The 20,726-nt window shown below is 51.0% G+C and overlaps 1 protein-coding gene across 3 annotated transcripts in view; it reads right to left on the reverse strand.

The window, feature by feature from the left end:
* ZBTB16 (zinc finger and BTB domain containing 16) overlaps positions 1 to 20,726 on the reverse strand; it is an 87,558-nt gene that overhangs the window by 57,349 nt on the left and 9,483 nt on the right. Inside the window, exons 1-2 of one of the 3 annotated variants that reach the window (XM_015884106.2) lie at positions 13,821 to 13,944; positions 11,964 to 13,277 (exon numbers count right to left, since the gene is read on the reverse strand). In XM_015884106.2, coding sequence (XP_015739592.1) covers positions 11,964 to 13,207 — 1,244 coding nt within the window. In that variant the 5' untranslated portion in view covers positions 13,208 to 13,277; positions 13,821 to 13,944. Of the gene's footprint in view, positions 1 to 11,963; positions 13,282 to 13,820; positions 13,945 to 20,726 lie in introns of those variants that run through there. The other 2 variants (XM_015884107.2, XM_015884108.1) reach the window with 2 other exon arrangements.

Genomic DNA, 20,726 nt, shown 5'->3' on the forward strand with positions numbered 1-20,726 from the left:
GAAAGAAAAGGTAACCTATCAGTGAGAATACACTTGAAACATTTAAAAGGGTACGGGACATTGAAAAGTTAAATAGATTTCAAAGCTGCTCTTGCAAGAACAATAATTTGTTATGTGAGAATTCTCCTCCACACGATTTCTCTCCCTCGTATGGGATTTTTTTGTGTGTGATCATCTCAGCATTGCACTGAAAATAACCGCAGTCGGTTTTGCATCTAGTTTTGGGAGCACTTTGTTTGCAGATCTTAAGACAGTCCAATCTCTCTGAGAGCAAAGCTAAGTAGGGATAACAATAAGAACAATCAAATCTTTATGCAAAGACAGATGCATTAATTTTTACCCCTCTTGGCGCTCTCCAGAAGAATAATCTCAAATGAGGGGCTGTTTTGCTTTAAAGAAAGAGCTTTTGCTTTTTCAGAGCTACTGCTCCAGCAATACGTGCAACATTTCAGACCCATGTTTACAGCATGCTAGTTAGAAAACTGCTACCATGCAATTGCAAGGTAATGTTTTACCCTGGTTGCTCTGCAATGAACAGCCCGCTACAATGCAAACAGACATCTTCAACCAGCCCAAGGAGGAATGCTTTGTGGTTACAACACTGTTGTTGTAACTCCATGCTCCTCTGCAGGCCCTTTTTTCCTGATGGGGTTATGCTTGCCCCCATAGTGAAACATGTTTGAAAGCAGAGGGCTCCCCCAGGAAGAGCAACCCAAGATGAATGTAAGAGGTGTTCAGGAAACACAGTGATGTGGCACACACGGTTAGTGAACATGGTTGTGATGGGGCGCTGGTTGGATTTGATGATCTTAGAGGTCTTCCAACCTTAATGATTCTATGATGGGAAGGTCTGAGCTGATGCAGACAGTATTGCTGTGCTCTGGGAGCTGAGCAGTTCTGTTGCTCCCAGTCCTGCCAGAGCACCCAGCCATGGAGCAGAGTGAGAGAGCTCATCAGCAACCTCTGCACAATGTTATTTGACTGTTACAGCAGCTATAAAATAATAAAACCCTACTCCACAGCACAGGACCAGGATGTAGAATATGTTGCAGGAAGAAATAAAGGGAATGGGCCATCCAAGCAGCACAGAGCTGGGCAGTGCTGTGGCCCTGACGACAGCCCTACAGGCACTTGGTGACTGTGCCCAGATGGGGCAGCTCTGGGTAGCTGCCAGTCTACAAGGTCTTGTCTTGAGCCTTACAGAATCATTAGGGCTGGAAAAGACCTCTAAGGTCATCAAATCCAGCAACTCCAACCCACCCCACTGTGCCCACTGACCATGTCTCTCAGTGCTACATCTCCATGGTTTTCTTGAACACCTCCAGGGACGGTCCCCCCTCAGCATCCCTGGGCAGGCTGCTCCAGTGCCCAACCACTCTTTGGAGAAGAAATTATTCCTAACATCCAACCTGAACCTCCCCCGGTGCAACGTGAGGCCATCACCTCCTGTCCCATCATTAAAAGCCCAAATGCTCATTGTCCAATCACCCCCCTTTGCTCACAACTCTGGAAGGCTGCAGGTAGGGATGTTCTCAGTCTGACATTACAGCATTTTCAGTGAGCTGTGCCCAGTGCATGGCTTGCCCCAGTGCAACCCTGCAGCCACCCCTGCAGCTCACAAAGCAGGCTTTTCTTTTCCTCCCCAAAATCGTGTATGCAAACATTTCCTATTTCTCTGCTTCCATGACTCAGTAATTCAAGCTTAAGCAATAAGAAGTGCAGTAATCCACATATTTGTGTGAAATAATAGTAAATTCACGCCTTCAATGGCTTTGGAGTGCTATGCTATTAGGACATTTTCCTTTTCTCTACACTGAAGGCAAAATACAGCTATTTCAAAATGGTGAAAGAATCAGCTCATTAGTTAATAACTAGGAAAATAAATTCTACCAAGGGAGACTGCAGCGGACGGAGAATAACCCAAAGAACTGAGTCGACATGCAGAAAAAGAAGAGAAAACCAACCCATGAACAACACGTTGTTGCTTTCTGACTTCAAAATATCTGAACCCATCAGGAGGGTGGGGGGTAAATGGGTGCAGTTCAACCTTTGGTTTTGTCCTTTTCAATACAGCTCCATCACAACATAACAGGCGCCTTGCAAAGGCAAAGTTATTTAGATGGCGAGGAGATGCCAGAGCAGCCTGAGTTTATCGCAGAGTTAATGGATGGAAAAGCAGCCAAAAAAGACAACACCGTGCCAATGGCTCATCAATAAGAGAACCCAAACCCCCTGGCACTGAACATCAGGTCCTTCTCTGCTCGCTCCCAGTTTCATGCAGGGGACTGAGCACCAAAGATGCAAAACAGAAAACCCCAAAACCTCAACATACACAGCCTGAACACAAGAGAAATTTAAGCAAACCAGACCAAAAAGCACAGCATGCTGACCCATGAGACCTGCGCTACACACAGTGCTAGGTAGGGTTTTTTTTTGTTGTTGTTTTCTTGCTTTGTAATTCTGGCAGGAAGAAAGTCTCCATCACTCGCTTTAGGTCAGTGATTCTTATCAGTCCCCACCAACTGCATTTGTGGGCAGCACTGAACATCCAAGCAAACGGAGGGGGGTGGGAGGGAGGAGAGAAAAACAAACTGCATTCGCCTCTTGTCCTTGGCCTGAGCTACCTGACCACTGTCACGAGGCGAGCAATCGGGCTGCCGTGCGTTCATACCTGTGGCCACACAATGAGGCATTGTATGTGCTTTTTATGGCCCCCCCCTCCCTGACACACGTATCGCTATCGGGAAGCCGGCCACGCAAGGCAGTTCCGTTCACTTAGCAACAAAGGTGCTAATTAGGGAGCTGCTTTCCACCTCGAGCGGGTGGAGGATGCTGCCTGTGGCAGGGATGTGTGGGGATGCTGGTACTGGGATGGAGATGCTCGTAACAGGATGCTAATACCCCTACCATGCACTGAACCCACCACTCTGAGCTGCCCAGTTCTGCTCTTTCACTGTCTTCTCCTCCTTTTGCTGGATGAAACTCTCATGGAACCATGAAGTCAGACAGGTGCCCCCATCCCGTGCAAAGCTGTGGCACTGCAGCCCCTTCCCCAAGCATATCCCAGCACCTGCTCTGGGGGCAGCCCATCTCAGCTCCCACCCCACTAAATAATGCATCGGCCAGCCCTAATTAACGCAAGGGAAGGATGATATACATTTCTTCGTTGCTTTAAGCTACATTCTGTTAGACACTGAGGGAAGAGCTGCCTCTAGCTAAAGGGTCAGATAAGCCAGAAATCAATACCAGCGACTGCCTCTGCATCCTTAAATCCCACACCCCACACTGCCAGCACGGTGCTGGGGAACTGAGGGTGCCCCACTTCATATGGGGCCCTCCACCCCCGGAACACACAAAAAGCCCTTAAAACCAGTGGAACTTGGCTGACAGGCAGGTTTTTAAGCGAACCAAAATGCCTGAGGACAGGTGGATGTGGCCATAGATGTTCCACACACCAAAAGCCCCCCCAGCAGCCACACGGCCCCTCTCCTTCGCAGAAGCGCTCTCTCTTGCCACTCTGGATATTTTCTAAGAAAAAGGAGGAAGGAAGAAAGAAAAGAGGAAGTCACTCTGGTGTTACCAGTTTTTACTGGTAAAAAATAAATATATATATATATACTAAAACCAAAGCAAGCAGTGCCAAATAAGAAAGTAAATAGGGGTTTGGTTCTGAGCCCTTCATCTTTTCACAGAAAGAGGCCCCAGGGGCTGCAGGACGTGCTTTGTGCCCACTGCCCACCCTCCAAAGCACAGCCCAACCTCAGCGCTGCATGGGCTCTCCCACGCATTGCCCCGGTGCTGCACAGCACTCAGCGACCGCAGCCCATAATATAAGATAAAGCACCCGGCCCCACTGCCAGCTGCAGCTCGGCCTCACGGAGCCATCCCAGGGGTGGGGGGGTTTGTGGCATGGCTTTGCTTTAAGGCACATTTGAGTGTCATGTTCTGATGCTGATAGCGGATACCAGAGCGATAGTGAAAGCGTGAGGTTTGCAGAGAGCAAGACCTGCTGCCAGAGATCATAGAATCACTCAGGTTGGAGAAGACCTCTCAGATCCTCCAAGCCCATCTGAACATGCCCACTGATCACATCTCTCAGTGTCCCATCCCACCTCCCTGGGCAGCTGTGCCAATGATGGCTCTTTTGGAGAAGAAATGTTTCCTAACATCCAACCTGAACCTCTTGTGGCACAACTTAAAGCCATCACCTCCCAGCATTGCATTCCCATTGAGACAGCAGCAATAGCACAGGGCTCACATTCACCCCAAACTAACCACGGAGAACAAGAGAGGGCTCCCAACACCACTATCTTCCACACCACATAAAGTCCCAGCAAACCCATGGGAACCTCAGACCTGCTAACCGAAAAACCAGAGGGATGGAGTGAAATCTGGAAATGCTTTAGCTGTTCCGAAAGCCTTTTGCTCTCGTGTGTGTGCACTTCCAAGAAACCCAGGTGGGTTTTGTTGCATCTGTTTTAACATGTATTACGTGCTGCGGTTAAATCTAATTTCTTAGATTCACAGTATTCATGGGTTTACCCTGTACACTCCAAAATTAGTACAGCTTGCCCTTAAATACCATAATAAAAAGCACATAGTAAGCACTTTGCCTTTATTTATGTCATCAATGGTTTCAAGGAGGATGAATCACACTTCCTCCTTAACACTCCTTTCTAATATAATTTACTATAAATAATGCACAGAGAAAAGAACGAGGGATGGTGACGGAGGGCAAAGTGCATTGAGCTCACTGCCAGCACATTGTCCCCAAACTCGGTGGCACAAAACCACTTTGAACCTGCAGGGAGAGCACGTGTGTTGCACAGTATGTCAACACAAACCTTACAACAAGATTAAATGCTAAGCAGTGGTTGTGTAGTTCTGCATCTGTGTGCACAAATATATATGTATATACATAGATAGATGAGTATATAGATATATACACGCACACAGAGATATGCTTACACAGATACACATACAGACAAAAACTGAATCACATCTCATGTCTAAAAATGACCAGAGAAATGACTTTAAAACCAAGCACTGGCTCCAACTTATTTCTTTTCTTTCCGTCCTTCTTGGTAAGCAGGTAATGGAAATGCTCTGGTGTTTGGGGTTTCGGGCTTTTTTAGTTTCTTTTCGTGCAATTTTTTTTTCCACTTGTTCCATTTCTGACTGCTTTATAGGTCACCCACAGAGGTTCCTATCACAGCGCAGCACCACGTCCCCTCTGTGTGCTGCTGGATGTGCCCCCTGAGCCCCCACAAACCCCGGGCACCTCTTGGGCACCCCACACCAACCCTTATAAGCAGAGCACAGGGTTATCAGCTCACTGATGCACCCAGATAACCAGAACCCTGTGCTGACACAGGTAACACGGCCCTACATTCAACGGGGATTTACCATGAGCAGCTCGAGTTGCAACTGAATTATGCCCTTCTTGCTTACACAGAGAAATATTTCCTAAATTATATATTGCCAGCTTGTTTATTAAACAACATGCCAACAAAAACAGCGACAAGATTAAGAAAGTCAATGGAAAACTCAACTAGCACAGTGGGGCACGTTTCCAGCCGTAATCTACTTAAAATCAGTTAAGAACACTACAGTGAAAATGATGGAGGCTGCACTGGCTGCCATCCAAAGCACGAACACCATTGATCCTACCACCCCAAATAGGAGTGGGGTGCAGAGCAAAGTACCCCAGCACTTCCCTTGGGTTGGGAAATGTATGGAAAGAAGGAAAAAACACCTTTATCTGCAAACAACTGGTGGTGAAGCAGCAGCTGTTATCCCTGTAAAGGTATCTGTGCTGCGGAAGTGATCCGAAACGCTGCCAGTGCAAACTGGTGCTCCAAAATGATAACGGCTGTTTCAGAATCACTGTGGTGCAGATAAAGATTATCTGAAGCCAATAACGAGGCAGCACTTCTGAGTGCCCCCCAGCAGCGCTTTACGATCAGGCTGAGGGCTTAGAACAGAAATCGGTGTCATGAAGGGACGGAAAGTCCTCAAGCTCAGGAGCCCAAATTCATGGTCCCCCAACCTTCCCCACTGCCTTATTTGCATTGACTCATCGCAATGATGCAGAAAGCTCTCTGTGTTCCTTGAATGACACAAATCTCTTCTGTCTTAATTTCTGCTACGTGCCACGCTCCTGGGGGTTTCTCAATTCCTAATCTTCACCGTAGCCAGAGAGGAAGCAAATCTATGGGCAGACAGCACAACCACATGTGTCCTTCAAACAAACCACTGTAGTGTTGTGTGAAATGGGGCTGTCCTATGGAGCATGTACTCCTTTGGGCCACGCGACCCCAAAAACACAACAGCTGCCCAAAGCCATGCAGGCAGCGGGACGGCACCGGGCTTTGTTGCAAAGGAAAAGGATGGAGGAGAGGGGACAGACCCCATCCCAAGCATCTGGACGCTGCCTCGCTGCTAAGGTGATGCCAAACGAAGAATTAAACCCACTATAAAGCACTTAGCTGCCTCACACCAGACCGGAGAGGGGGGGAAAAAAAATTGCAAGAAGAATGACACAATCCAGGGCTGCCCAGAAAGAAAGAATGAATGGAATAGGCTAATTTACACAGGAAGTGAGCACTTACCAGACCCTTCATCCTAACACACAAAACCCTCTGCCATATCTGGAAGCAATTACACCCAGTTAACATGATCTGCCTGCCACTAAAATTAACTGCAAACAGAAATATTTTTCACTTTTGCAACAGGAGATGCCATGGCCCCGTGTTTGGCTGCCGGGAAATATTTAGTAATTACTCATTTAAAGTCTCTCTTGAAGCTGTCAAGGGGAGATGGGGGGGGGAAAGTAAAAAAGAAAACTCGTGCTAATTATGAGCAAAAAAGAAAATGCAGATCTTCTCACCGTGCAGATACGGGCAGCAGTGTCAGGGAATGGGCAATGTTGCAGCGCGTGGCACAGAAGGCTGCAAAGAGATCTTGCCACAGACCTGTGCTTCTCGCAGTATTTCCACACATTGAGGGAGAAAAAAAACACATGCACACACAAAAGATTTGCTGGTGTCACCCTGAAACAGTGCATTCCCTCTGAGAGGGATCCTCCGTGCAGCCAATAAATGCCATTTGAACAAGCAGCGCTTTGCAAATGATAACGAGAAGTGAAAGCTCTGCAACGCTCGCATGCCGCCGCGTGCTGCCCCATGCAGGTGCCGCCACACCAGCCTGAGGAGCTGCTGCCCATTTCTAGGCAAGGGGATAAAAACAACGTGGTGTTTTCTGAGGGCAGCTGCAGAGCTCTGCTTGCAAAGGCACTGCCATCCACCAACAAGACGCGCGATAAACGACCGCACAGCGCTGAAGCCAAAAAGAGCCACTTCCCCCTCCGCGCTCCAAGCGCTGCATGGAAATGGTTAAGTCCCCCACCGAATAAATCAAAAGTTCAAGGCTGCAACATACCACAACGTATTCCCTCTTTCCTTATGACAAGAACCAGAGAAAGCCCGAAATCCCAAGCATCCTGCGCGGGGTCTCGGCTGGCACTCACAGGTTACACGCTCGGGGTCAGCGCCGCGGACCTCGGCTGCAACATTCATTTCCTGAGCAGGGCAGGTCCCCCTGCCCATAAAGCTAATAAGAGCTTCCTCGCATGGCAGCCCCGCACTGACAGAGCTACTTGTCAGCGGCCACGCAGTGGGGGAACGCTGGTTTCCATTAAGCGGTTATGATGCCAGGTGCCACTAATAAGGCCCATCAGCGAGAAACAAGAGCTGCCAAGTTGTCTTCGAACTCTGGAAATAATCACGGGCAGAGTTTGGGGGGCTGCTTTTTTTGTTATTTATTCCTTCTTTTTCTCTTTATTTCTTCCTTTCTTTAAAGTTTCGATTGCAGCCGACCTCAGCGGAACATAAATCGACAAATGCTTAAAATGAAATAAAAAACAACTACTGTACCCAGCTACCAAAATTAACACTAATAACATCTCACAAAGCACTTGGGATCTGATTTATCACGTTTATTGCTTTAATGGTATACTGCATCTGTTTCTCACTGTGACATGTTGAGCGGTGCCAACGTGCCTAATGGCATTAGTATTACAATGCTCAGCTAATCCACTCGAAGACAAATGGAGGTGAGGTTGGCAAGCAAAGAGCCAAAAGCAGCAATATTTCCCTACGCAGCCACTTAAGGTTTGCTTCGGCACCGCTGCTCCATGCAGACAGAGCTGCTGGAGGTGTCCCAGTGCATGCAGTGACAAGCAGCAACCAATGGGTCCGTTCAATCACAGGTCTTTGTTAAGGACCCGCAGTTTGTTCCACTTCACTGCACCGCATCAAGGAGCGCAAGGATCGCATAGAGAGGCTCGTGTGTTTTGGGGAGCCAGCAAAGCACAATTGGCGAGGCATAGGGCAAGCAGATCTGCTGCTCCTCTGCACTGCATGCACACACATAGAGCAAAGGTTTGGGGTTCATGGTGTCAAGGCAAACCTAACCTTAAAATCATCTACCAGAGCACGCGTCTAAGAGGCAGCAGCTCAACCTTGATACCTTCCAAGCCATGCAAAAATCAGATGTGGGAATCTGAAGAGAGGTTTCCCAAGGTATGCACTAACATAGATTTAGAGGCACCTTCCAGCCAAAACAGCACCAAGGGGAGCACATTGTAGTGCCGGTTATGATTTAGACAATATTGGCGTAAAGCAGTTTCATTTTCCATCTGGGCATCTGCATGTCACAGAGGGACATGTGGACAACGCTGCCACACACAGCACTGCTCGGGGTCACCCTGCAGGACCACATTGTGGGTTTGGATGCTCTGCCCTTCAAACCCTTTCCTTGCAGAGGGAAAGGATGATGCACCAAAGGAAAAAAGAACTGTGCCACTCACAGCGATCATCAAATCACATCTCCCCCCTGACAGCTTTCTCTGCTGCTTCTGATGTGAAAAAATATATTTATGAAACACTCATTTTATGAAGTCTGAATGCGTTTAACCTCACGATGACAAACTGCCCCAGATTCAGGCAGCAGCTCAGCACAGCCCTGCAGAAGCGGAGATTTTTCTTCATACAAACAAACCGGAAAAGGGCCACTGAACTACAGCTTTTTGGTCTGCAATTAGAAGCAGCAATCAATACTAACATTAGATTAAGTTTGAACTTTGCTGATCCTGGAAGGAAATCTTTTATTTAAAAAAAGGGGAGAAAAAAAAAAAAAAAGGACAAAATTCAAGAGTCGGCAACTCAATACGCACTCAATTAGTCAAAATCATAAGCTTGATCAACAAGGAAAACAGATTGCAAAGCAGCCGATGGCCATCCAAGAGGCACAAGGTGGCTGTAGGGCTGCTCCTGGGGTACCAGGGACCCAATGGGGACTTGCACCCCTGGGTGCTCTCTGAGCCGAACACACAAACCACAGCCCCTCCAGGGCCTGAGGGAAACACCGTGCTCTTCATTTCCTCCCCCACTTGCACACATTTCCCACACTAGTGAAGGCAGGAGCAACGCTCAGGAGGTTCTCAGACTCTAAACATATATATTTATACGCATCTAGGCGCGTGTGTGAGTAAACAAACATACACACCATATGTATTCACTCACGTAACATAAACAGACACTGTACATGTTGGGATGCTTTTGGCTCATTAAGTGCTCTCTGTGCAGAGAGCTTTGGTCTCTCCTCTCCCTGCTGGGACTCTTGCATACAAAAAGCCACAGTACCAGGAGCTCAGGCAGTGCCAACAGCACTGGAAGTGCTGCATCTGCCTATCACTCCAACACCTTGAAAGCATGGGATAGGAACAGACATGCAGACCAGCACTCATCCAGCAGCAGACAGAGCAGCGGGCATCCAGCTGCAGCCTGGAACACAGCTGGGCATAGGGCTGCTTCTCTGCACCCAGAGCAGGGTTAAAAGCAAAACCAGACCAACAGGCGCCCAGCAGAAAGAGGTGACCCAAAGCAGCAGCTCCGTGGTGACACCGTTGTCACTCGGCAGCATGGTGCAGCTGCCGCCACCTGCACAACTGCTCCAGCAGAGAGTTATAGATCCCAGCGTAGCGTGGATGCTGTTTAACAGCTCCATAAATACAATGGGATCTCACAAATCCTCTCGAAATGGTAATTTTCACCACGTATCAGAAAGCAAACACTATAAAAAAAGCCACATGAAACCTTTTCTACGCCCAAACTGCCTTGAATTTCCATTTTTCCTCTTTCCTCCTCTTTTAAAGTTCATTTGACTGTTGCCCAACACCTTTCAACACGGTCCATCTTACAATTCAGTTTAAAAACGGCTCAAAGGATTTGGCTCGCTCTGAAAAGTTTACCAGCACGCGGTGACTGCACACAGCCATGGCCTCAAAGCAGGAGCGCACCAAGTTCTGCACTGCCTCAAAACCATCCTTCTGGGGCTGTGTTTTTGGCAAAAGCTGCTCTGCTCTATGTTAGATCAGCCCCAAACCTCAGCAGAACACAAGGTACAGCATGGGGCAGCAGAAGCCCTGGCACAAGATCAGGATTATGAACCGGTTCCAGTATTGGTCACTGCTCTGCGCTCAGGGAGAAGGGAAGATCCTGGAGAGTGTGATAGAAGCCACGTTAAAATTCTCACTGAGCATTCACTGCAGCTCTCCCCTGGTGACGTTCAGCCTGCATCACCCTACAGCAAGCACGGCCAGATCTTCGTCCAAGTGAAAAGCTTTGGGCAGGCATCATCTGTCCCTCACACTCACACACACAAACCCCAGCTCTCCCGCTTGCAATGCAGGGGAACAAAGCAGAACCCTGCTGCACGGGTGCACAAAGCAGGAGGGACCCTCTGGGGCAGGGGGATGGCTGTCAGCAGGCTCTGCACGGCATGGCGAGCTGTGATGCACTGCCAGCTCACAGAGCTCGGCAGGGCTGAACGCTGCAGCACCAGAGATGCAGCAGCTGCTGCCCCCAAAGGGGTCACCCACATGGCCACAAGCTCATGGGTTGGAGCAGCCCCTGCTAGCGGCACCCGCACTGTCCCCATGCGTGCGCAATGTTGTGCGCATCGGGACTAATTAACTTGTTGATTCATTAATATTTGGAGATGATGCTCAGTTCAGGCACTTTAGGGACGCTGCGAGGAACTCTGGTGGTGTGTATCTGATAGCAGCACGTATCTGATAGCAGCACGTGCTGGGAGCAGCCGGCACACAGCCCCCCAGGCACCGAGCACCACGGTATCCCCCGGAGCACACCCACCCACAGTGGAGGGTAAAAGCTGGAGCTGGTGACAGAGCAATCCCAGCCTGACCTGCATGTTACTTTGGGCAAAGTGCAAATATTTCATAAACCGTTTGGCTGAGCAACATCACCAAGCAGGTGTTAAACTACGGGAGCGGCAAGCTGCGCAACACAGCAATCCCAAACGTCATCTGTGCAGTAGGACAAGAGCACGCAGCAGGTCTCTATCTCCCCTACTGAAACAAACCCCGCAGAGCACCGGGCACTCACACTGGGGTCAGGGGCTCAGCACAAGGGGGGAGGATCTGCAGAGCATGGGATCTGTGGCACAGATCCCTAAACTCAAATGGCAGCGATCCTATCGGGCTCTGCAGACAGCAGCCACGAAAACCAGCGGGGTTTGTGCTAGCAAGAAACACCTACAACACCTCGAGCCACCTCTGGTCTATGCACCCCACCCAGCACTCATAGAAAGGAAGATTCTGGCATGGCTGCCAGCCCTGAGAAAGTTAAGGCAGTTCTCCCTCTGTGTGAGGCTGGCAGAGCGCATGCTGCTCCACGTCCCGATCTGGGGCTCGCAGCATAGATTTGATGCTAAGCCCTCAGCACTCCCACTCAGCAATCAAAACCCACAACTAAGATCGCACCCGAGCGTCGCATTCATTTTGAGAGCAAAATACGACAATAAACAGGAGGAAAACACCTCAGCAATAGCAAAACAAGCAACCGAAGGTGCACGCGGGGCTGGACACGGTAAGGACTCACCGGTGCTGTTCGACGGTCTCGTTGTCCGGCAGCTCTGCCCCGCACACACTGCACTGCTCACCCACGGATCTGCTCTCCGTTTTCATGCCGGCTGCCAACTCCCCAAGCTTACTGAACAGCTCCCTCTGAATAAAGCCCTGGGGCAGGAGCCCTCCGTAAGCGCTAAAGTCCATAGACACGGCCAGGGCTGGCTGCATGTGAAGGGTGGATGTCATGGAGGGCGGCATGCTGAGCACAGAGTCACTTTTGTGGTTGGGGAGCACAGAGTAGACACCCAAAGGCTTCTCGCTTGCAGCTGCAGACTGCTCCGGCCCCACCAGCATCCCCTGGGCGGCCTCGGGAGGCTGCTCCGCGCTCTCATCGCGGACATAGTGCAGTTCGCGGGCACTTGTGATAACACTACTGCGGGTCGGGGTGCCGGGGTCTTCCTTGCTCTTGTCATCAGATTTCTCCCCACTGGAAGCACCCGACTCCGCCGGCCGTGGGCTCTCATGGCTGGAGGCTTCTTCCACCTGCATCACTTCGGTTTTGACTTCGCTGGGGCCGGGGTGGCGGCCGGCAGCATGCGGCTCCTCGGGGACGTTGTGCTGCAGGGCACCCTGCAGCAGTGACTGCCCGATGCTCATCAGGCTGTCCACTGCTGCCTTGGTAGGGCTCATGGCAGAGAGGCCAAAGGACGTGGAGACCGAGGGGCTCTGCTCCACCATAGTGCCCGGTCCGCTCTGTCCAGCCGTGCTGGCATAGCCACTCTCCTCGCTGGAATGCTTGGAGATGAAGAGCCCCTTGATGTACCTCGATTTCCTGTCCTCCTCTTCATCGGCACCTCCATCCGTCATGGTGACTTCGGCATCGTTGTCATCAGATGCCTGGATGGTCTCCAAGATCTTCAAGCACTGCTCTTCTAGATACTCTATTTCTAGGATCTCAGCTGCGTAGAGCAGATCATCCAAGTCTTCAACCTTTGCCTGGAGGGTGGCTGTGTAAGCATACTCCAGAATCTGCTGGAAAGTCTTTGGTGAAAGGAAGTCCAGGGTGTAATGCTGACTGTTGCGATGGAAGAGGATCTCAAACATTTTACTAGTGCAAGCTAACACTGTCCTGTGAGCGTGGAACTCCTGGCTGTCCACCATGATGACCACGTCGCACAGCGTCCCCGCCAGGCGCATCTGGTTGGCTTTGTGCAGCAGCCCCGTGGGGTGGCAGGGGTTCTGGAGCTGTATCATGCCCATCTTAGTCAAATCCATAGCGCTCCCGAGGTTCACTCATTAGGGTGCCTTGCTGTCGTTCAAATCTGGGTCTAGCTTTGTGTGCCGACTATCTGCGAAAACAAAAGACAGAGGGGGGGAAGAGGAGAAAGGGGGGGAAAAAAAAAGAGGAGGGACGGGGGAGGAGAGAAGAAGAGGGTGGTTAACCGGAGCTCGGCGCCGAGTCACGATGCTCTGAAAAGTTTGTGCGCTCGGATCGGGGCCGGCATCCGCAGCGCTCCGGGGCGCTGAGACCCGCGGTCCCGCTGGCAGCTGCTCGGAGAGGAGAGCGGCAGCGGTGGGAGCGCATCGCCGCGCATCGCCCGGTGAGCGGAGCCGGCGAGCACGCCCAGCTGGACACGGCACAGCACGGCACGGCACGGCAGGCAGCGGCGGCCGCCCCGTCCCGCACGCAGGGCTCGGACCCGGCTCAGCGCTCATCAGGTGCAGAGCGAGACCCGCCGCACCCGGCACAGCCCCGTGCCCAGAGGCACCGGAGCGCCCGCAGAGCATCAGCCACGCTCAGGAGGGGGGAAAAGGAGGAGGAGGGGAAGGAGGAGGAAGAAGAAGAGGACGGCAGCCCCGCGCCCTCCCTCCCGCTGCCCGCACTCACGGCGGCCGGCGGCTGCTCCGGCAGTTCGCACTGCCCGCTCTCATCGCCGCCGCCGCCGCTCGCCGCGCCGAGCAGCAAATCACCGCGGCGCCGGCCCACGGGCCGCCCCGCGCCCACGTCAGGCCGCCCCCACCCCCGACGCCGCCGCCCGCACCATCTTGACTGCTGGCGCCGCCGCCCCCCCGGCCCCGCCCCGGCCCGCCCCGACGGGGGCCCCGAGCATCCTGCGCGGCCCCGCGTGCGCCGCTCGGCGGGCAGCTCCGCCGCCTGCACTCTACACCACCCGCTCCCTCGGGGCAGCGGACCCCCCGGGGGCACCTTGCGGCGCGGCTCGGACCCGCCCCAGCGCCCGGCGGCGGCTCCGGGGCTGGAGCGGGCGAGCGGCGGCTGCTGGACAGCGCTTGGCTCCGCCGGCCGCTGCCAACAACAAACATGGAGGAGCCGGTGGCCGCGGGGAGCCGATGAACCGGAGGCGGCGGCGAGCGGCGCCCAACAGCGGGGGCTGCCCCGTGCCGCTGCCCCCCGCCCGCTCCTCCGAGCCGCCGCGCTCCCAGCGCCGCGATACCCGACCCCCGACGGCCCCGCGGAGCCGCTCACCCACCCACCCACCCACCGGGGCAAACCCACCCCCCAGCTCGGAACAAAAGCGCTCCCGAGGTACCGATTCCGCGGCCCCGCTCTAACAGCCCGCGGCGGTCGAGGGGAAGCGGTAGGGACGGTGACCAAAAGCCAAGTTAGGGGCCCGACGGCAGCTTTCGGCTGGAAAGCGGAACCTCACGCTGCACAAACATCGCTTTAGTAAAGCTACGATAGTCCGAACCCCATCCCCGAGCAGCACTGAGCCCTGATAGGAAGCACGAAAAGCCAAGGAGCACAGGAATAGAGACCTACAGCGCTGGGCAGTGTTGGCACAGCGCACATCGCACATCGAGGACCTGTAGGGACAGGGGAAGCACAGATCGCTGCTGCCAGCACAGCCTGCAGCCCGGCCCTGTCAGCTAAAATAACAAATAAGGACGGCATTAGTACAAAAATCCCCTTGGGGTAAAGCAGTGCAAATGTAATCTAAGGAGAACGTTATAGGGAAGTGTGTTCATAATTATAATGGGATTTAATGTACTTTGGGACCAGATGATAGCAGTCATTTAACAAGAATGGCCTAATAACCGAAGGCCCACACTGAAGGCGGTGGTGCCGGGGTTATTAGATATGTATTATGATGCAGCATTCGCAGTGCAATGCTTAAAGATAAGGCATCAGCCACCCCAATTTCTCAAGGGCTGTAACTCTGCCCTTTCAATTGGCAGAAAGCTGAAGTTGGGAACGCAGGGAGCCAGCGTGAGAGCAATATGTTTTTTCTTTCTTAATTGCTTACGACTGCCTGCCTTTTCCCCCCACCCCCCTCCACTGAAACCAACTGAAAGGGAGAAAATAGCAAAGACAGTGTGGTTTCAGGTGTTTGTTTACCCTCCTCTAACTTTTAAAAGGCTCAATTCCAGGGCTGAAATTTTAAAGACAGTTAGGGGTATGTTTTTAGTGGAGCTCGCATGAAATTAAGCTGCGTGAGTCCCATTAGCAATAATGGAAATCCCACGGCTAAATTCCCATGCAGCATCCTGAAAATTAACCCCCCAGTCCTTCCAGTGAACTGGAGCATTGCACTTTTTGTTGCTTTTAATATACACATAGTAAAAGCTACAGGGTTGTTTAAGAGACTTGCTTCTTATACCACTCCTGTTTTCTCCCAATAAAGCACTGGACTGTCAGTCCTAGAAGCAGGAATCCCTCTCTTCTCCAGGCTGCAGGTACTGATACACCTCATACTGTGCTGCACTGGTTCCCAAAGCCCTTTTGGACCATGTACAGAAGCAGCAGGAAGGCAGATGCACTCCCAGCAGCTGGGTGTGTGCTTTAATTTTGCCACCTGCATTACAATAACACGCCTGTAGGCTCTGCACAACCACCCCAAAAGTGAGGAGCCTCTCTCTAAAATGCTGATATATGCTGAACTGGGATTAAAACCAAGATAGTTGGGCCCCATGGGGACTGAGTTCACCTGCCCCTTCATGCCCAATGCCTGGGAAAAGCTCTCTCTAAATGCAGTATCCTGGTGCTTTGGAGACCTTAGTGGGAAGCTCAGGGTTTGAATATGGAGCCTGTTCTGCTTAGAGCTGAAAGATGAAGCAGCGCACAAGAGCTGCTAGGAAAGCTCATCAGAACATCTTTCCACAGTTTGCATTCGTCAACCATAACCCCAAAGCAACCCCTTTCTCTTGGGGATTTCTGCTTTGCAATGCCCTGAACAAAAGCAAACGCTGAAAACCCCTCGTCCTCCCCAAACCACAGCACAGGGCTCTCCCCCCACCCTGCTGCTCTGTCAGCACACCGGAGCTGTTTCGGGGACAGGATGAGTCAGGCAGCTCTACTCATCCTTTTTGAGCAGAGCATCCAGCGACAGCTTCAGCTCATGTGCCACGTGGCCAGAGCAGCCTTGATGCTCCATCACCTTCTCACATGCTGCCCAGGTGCTCTTGCAATGCTTGCCACCACCCATCTGCCCACACCTGTATTTACACACTCAAAAAGAAATAGCTAGCTACACCACGCAAGCAAATTACAAATAGCTTTCAGGGGGATTTATGCTGCTTCCTTCCCCACTCTGACTGCTCCACTCACCTGTGTGCACAGATCAGGGAGGTGAACTGATCATAAAATGCATAAAGCAGGGAAAAAAGCCAAAATCTCTCACCCATAACCTTAAGCAACACCTCATTCTCTCCAACCAATGGCCTCCACATGCTACACAGAGGAATTACTAGGTAAAAACCCACACCTGCATCCACCTCCAACCCCAAAGCACCAAAGCCCAACTCAGAAAGCCCCAGCACTGACCTGCAGGGCTGTTCCCAGCACCCCAGCATGAGAGTTAATCGGCCGTCACTCCCCCCCAGGATGTTCCATTTCGCTCCCATCTCTCCCCCATCAGTTTCCAATTTATTTACTTTTCTCAACTTAATCCCCACCTTGTAGTGTAACATGTTTATTAGAAAGGAACCAGCACGCTAAATGAAGCCAAGCTGGGTTCTTGTGTTAAATAGCAGTCACGCCCAAGTGGCTCTCCATGTGCCATTACTCCAAGTGATTGAGGCAATTTCTTCCTCTGCCACGAGTTTAAGTTGTAAATCTCTCAACCAGATACAGAGGCAATGATGTGCTGCCTATTGCGATTATTATTAACCTCTGGCATTAAACTCGTGAGACTACCACGATTCCTTTGGAAGGTCTTCACATGAACGGACCATGCGAAGTATTGCTATCCATCCCAGGAGCTGCATCAGAACAACTCCAAGCACCTCCTGTTACAAGACTCCAAAATGACAATAAAAAAAAGGGGAAAAGTATCCTTGTTTGGGATGCTTGGCTCAGAAAAGCAGAGGCTGCAGGGCTCCCCACCAGCTGGCTCAACTCTGCCACCCCAAACCTGTGTACAAACAGACAGCTGCTGTATCTCCTGCAGCACCAGAGAAATGCCCTTTGCAGACATAGAGCAACATAGCATAGAATCCATATCTCCAACTTCATATCCCAGATACAGATGCAATGCAACATCTACTTCTCTCAACAACCAGGCACTAAAACCTGCGATGGGAACAGAACAAGCTGAACCTCTGCAGCTCTGCTCACCTCAGCATCCCCCTGCCTTACTTCTTTCTCCCATAACTTGGAGCACAGCTGGGTTGCATACAGGGTGAGGACGTGCTGACTTTCCTCATCCAGAACCTGTCGGTTTTCCTATGACTGGTTTTGCTTCCATTGGCTTTTGGAGGGTTTCCCCATCTCACTGAGCTACATAACACTGGGACAAAGATTCCAAGTGTCGCTCAGCATTTAGGTGAGCAGGGGGGGATGAGCTGCAAACTAAGAGCTGTTGGAACTTGAATCATGCACAGCTTTCCTTTAAGTCGAAAACTGGTCTGGGGGTATTACTCTGTACTTTGATGGGCTCACAGCATCCACACTGCTACGCACACACAAGAGCAGTGCATGCAGTACATTAGCACTACTCTGAGATGGGGTACAACGCTGCTCCTGCGTGCGAGACGAGCTGACAGCTCATGAAAAGATGATTAAATGTGTTAGACTCGACGAAAAAATACATAGAGCTGTTTGTGAGGAGGAGGGAAGCAAACTGCCGCGGGCCCCTGGAAGGCTGCTCAGCGTGCAGCCACGGCGCGTTAAGCATCCTGTGAAACCCATTGATTAGCACAAGGATCCATCTGAGCCGTTCAGATATCGGAGCCGAGCGCATTGTGGCTGCACGGGGGAGCGGTGAACAGTCCTTTATTGTGCTGCATGGCACAAAGGGAACCTGAGAAACACTGAGAGGATGCAGCTGGTTTGGGGGCTGTGGTGGGAGGCAGGGGATGCAGCCCTGCCTGCTGCTGTTGCATAAGGGATGCTCCTGCACTTTGCTGAAAGTTATGTGCTTTACAACCTGCATCAAAGCAGTGCTGCAACACAGCACCGCTGGCAGATTTGCTCCAGGTAACAGAAATATAAGGTCTGACCGTTGCCCTTTCCCTGTGCTCCTGCCTTCTCCTTACACTCACTGGCCCTGAGCTCTGGAAGGGATGGCATCATGCAAACAGGACAGTGCATGCAGGCATGGCAACAGGTACAGATAACTGCATCACCCACCTCACCACCATGCAGCTTCACACACATGCAGCGGTGCACAACCAGGAGCACTGCAGCCCAACAACAAGCACAGCACAGTAAAACCCACATATCTGCCCAACATTGCAGCTCTAAGCACCAACCCAAGTCAGAGCGATGTCAACCAGCACCTGGCTCTTGTTGCTGCCACCGCGCCCTTATGGCCACACTGGGAGTGGGGTGATGGGTTGGAACTGTGCACAGTGGGCTTTAAGATCCAAAACACCAATGAAAGAAGAGAAACTGCCATAGGTTTTTCCATGTACACAATCATTTCATCAGCTTGCACATTTCCATTCCTCAGTCCCCCCTACCCGCCCCCCCCCCTCACTTTGTCCAGGTTATTTATACTGCGAAGCCTGTAAGACAATAGGGCTAATTAGTGGCTTATGGCCCTAAGCCTGCAAATACTGCGAGGATCATTGTGAGCTGTGACTCAGGATGGTGGCAGTCCAGCCCAGCCTTCCTGCATTCCTCCGCTAAATCCCCCGACACAAAAGGGAATTTATCCACAGTGACTCAGCGAAGGAGCACCAACTTTACAGCGCTGCAAAGCAAGCAGCCAGGCTTTGAACTGGTGTGTTTATGTATATCCCCCCCCCCCCCCCCCCCACCCCGCTTCTCCCCCCCCTCCAACAACGCTCAGCCTAGTTAGTAATTAAATAAAATGTCTCCCTCTAGCAGGCTATGACCTAATCATTTGTACAGTACCTATTTTTAGCGTTACCCTTTGTGTGGATTTGAGATAGCTCAGTCCAGAAGCAGCAACTTTTTGAAGTCTTAATAAGCAAAGGGAGAGGGTAATTGTTTTCCCTCTTTTTCCCTTCTCTTAACCTAAAATGTTTGACATCCTACACGGGACCAGGAGGAAGATGTGCCAGGGCTTTAAATGTCAGCCCTAACTGTATGCTGCTGAGGAGACTGCACGCCTGCTTGGTAAAGTTCACCCTGGATAAAAAAACCAACACTTAAAATACAGCAGAATCGACACTGGAGCCTCACTACAGAACTGCTGGGTTGGCTCACTCCAGCCTTGGAAATATTTGATGGTTTAAATAAGGTTTGTTCCACCTTCCATCCTGTTTCTCCTCTATCTCCCTAATCTCAATGTGACTTTTGGTTCTCCTTAGAATTAATTCAAGCCAGGCATCACCTGCACTGCTTTGTGCCCCCAAGAACACAATACAGGATCCTGCCCTGGGACAGCAACGCTGGTTCTGTAAGGATCATGGCCAGGCTCAGGCTGGTGAGGGATCTATCAATCACACACTGTTCTGAGCACAAGATTAATATACCATCAACATGACTTAAAGCCCCCTCTGCCTTTAAATAGTACAATTTTCAAGAGCCTCTGACTTGGGAGGATAGAACCCACTTTTGGAATCGACTCAGGAATACCAACAGCATTTGGCCATCCTATGGAAAGCAATGATCAGTGCTGAGATATTGAGGCGATTTGCTCACTTTCACACTATGGGAACAAGCCAAATACCAGGTCCTGGTCACCAAACAGATCCCTTTGCCCTGAATTTCATCTTTCCTCTATCAAGGGCAAAGCTCCATATCCCATTTCCAGCTGCATGACTCATCTGTTCCCCTTTCCAAAGCGATATCTGCCTGTGCGTGTGCCTGCCAGCATGCGTGCAGGGCGCACTGCCATTTCTGACAGTGCAAACAAAAGCCCACGCTTATGGAAGCCTTTCTCCCCCCTTTTCTTAATGTATCCAAATGCTAAAGATCCCCACTCAATGCCTACACAGCTGGGGAAACTTCTGTCAGAAGGGCTCCTCCTTGTTTTCTTCCTTGCATGAGGAGTGGTTGAATCACACAGAAGCATTTTAGAAATGGGATCTAAGATGTTCTGGCTGCATAATGAAGGTATCCCCACCTCCAACACAATCCCTCATTACTTTAATCATTCCTAAGGCCACTCTAAAATCTTACAAATGGGGCAGGACAAAACCTGAAGCCAAATGTTACAGTCTTCGGTTCAAGGTTAGATATTAACTGATTTTATTTTCTTAATAATTGCCAGGAGATGCAATAAACCCTCAGTATCTTATCAACCCCTAAATTCCAAAGCGACCGAAGCCTCAGATAACGTTTGTGCATCAACACAGTTTGCAAACGACCCTTTTTGAGACATTTATGAACCCCTTGTGAAGGTTGGGAGAATAGATGCATTCCCCA

The sequence above is a fragment of the Coturnix japonica genome, chromosome 24 (assembly GCF_001577835.2).
Source record: "Coturnix japonica isolate 7356 chromosome 24, Coturnix japonica 2.1, whole genome shotgun sequence".
Taxonomy (NCBI): Eukaryota; Metazoa; Chordata; class Aves; order Galliformes; family Phasianidae; genus Coturnix; species Coturnix japonica.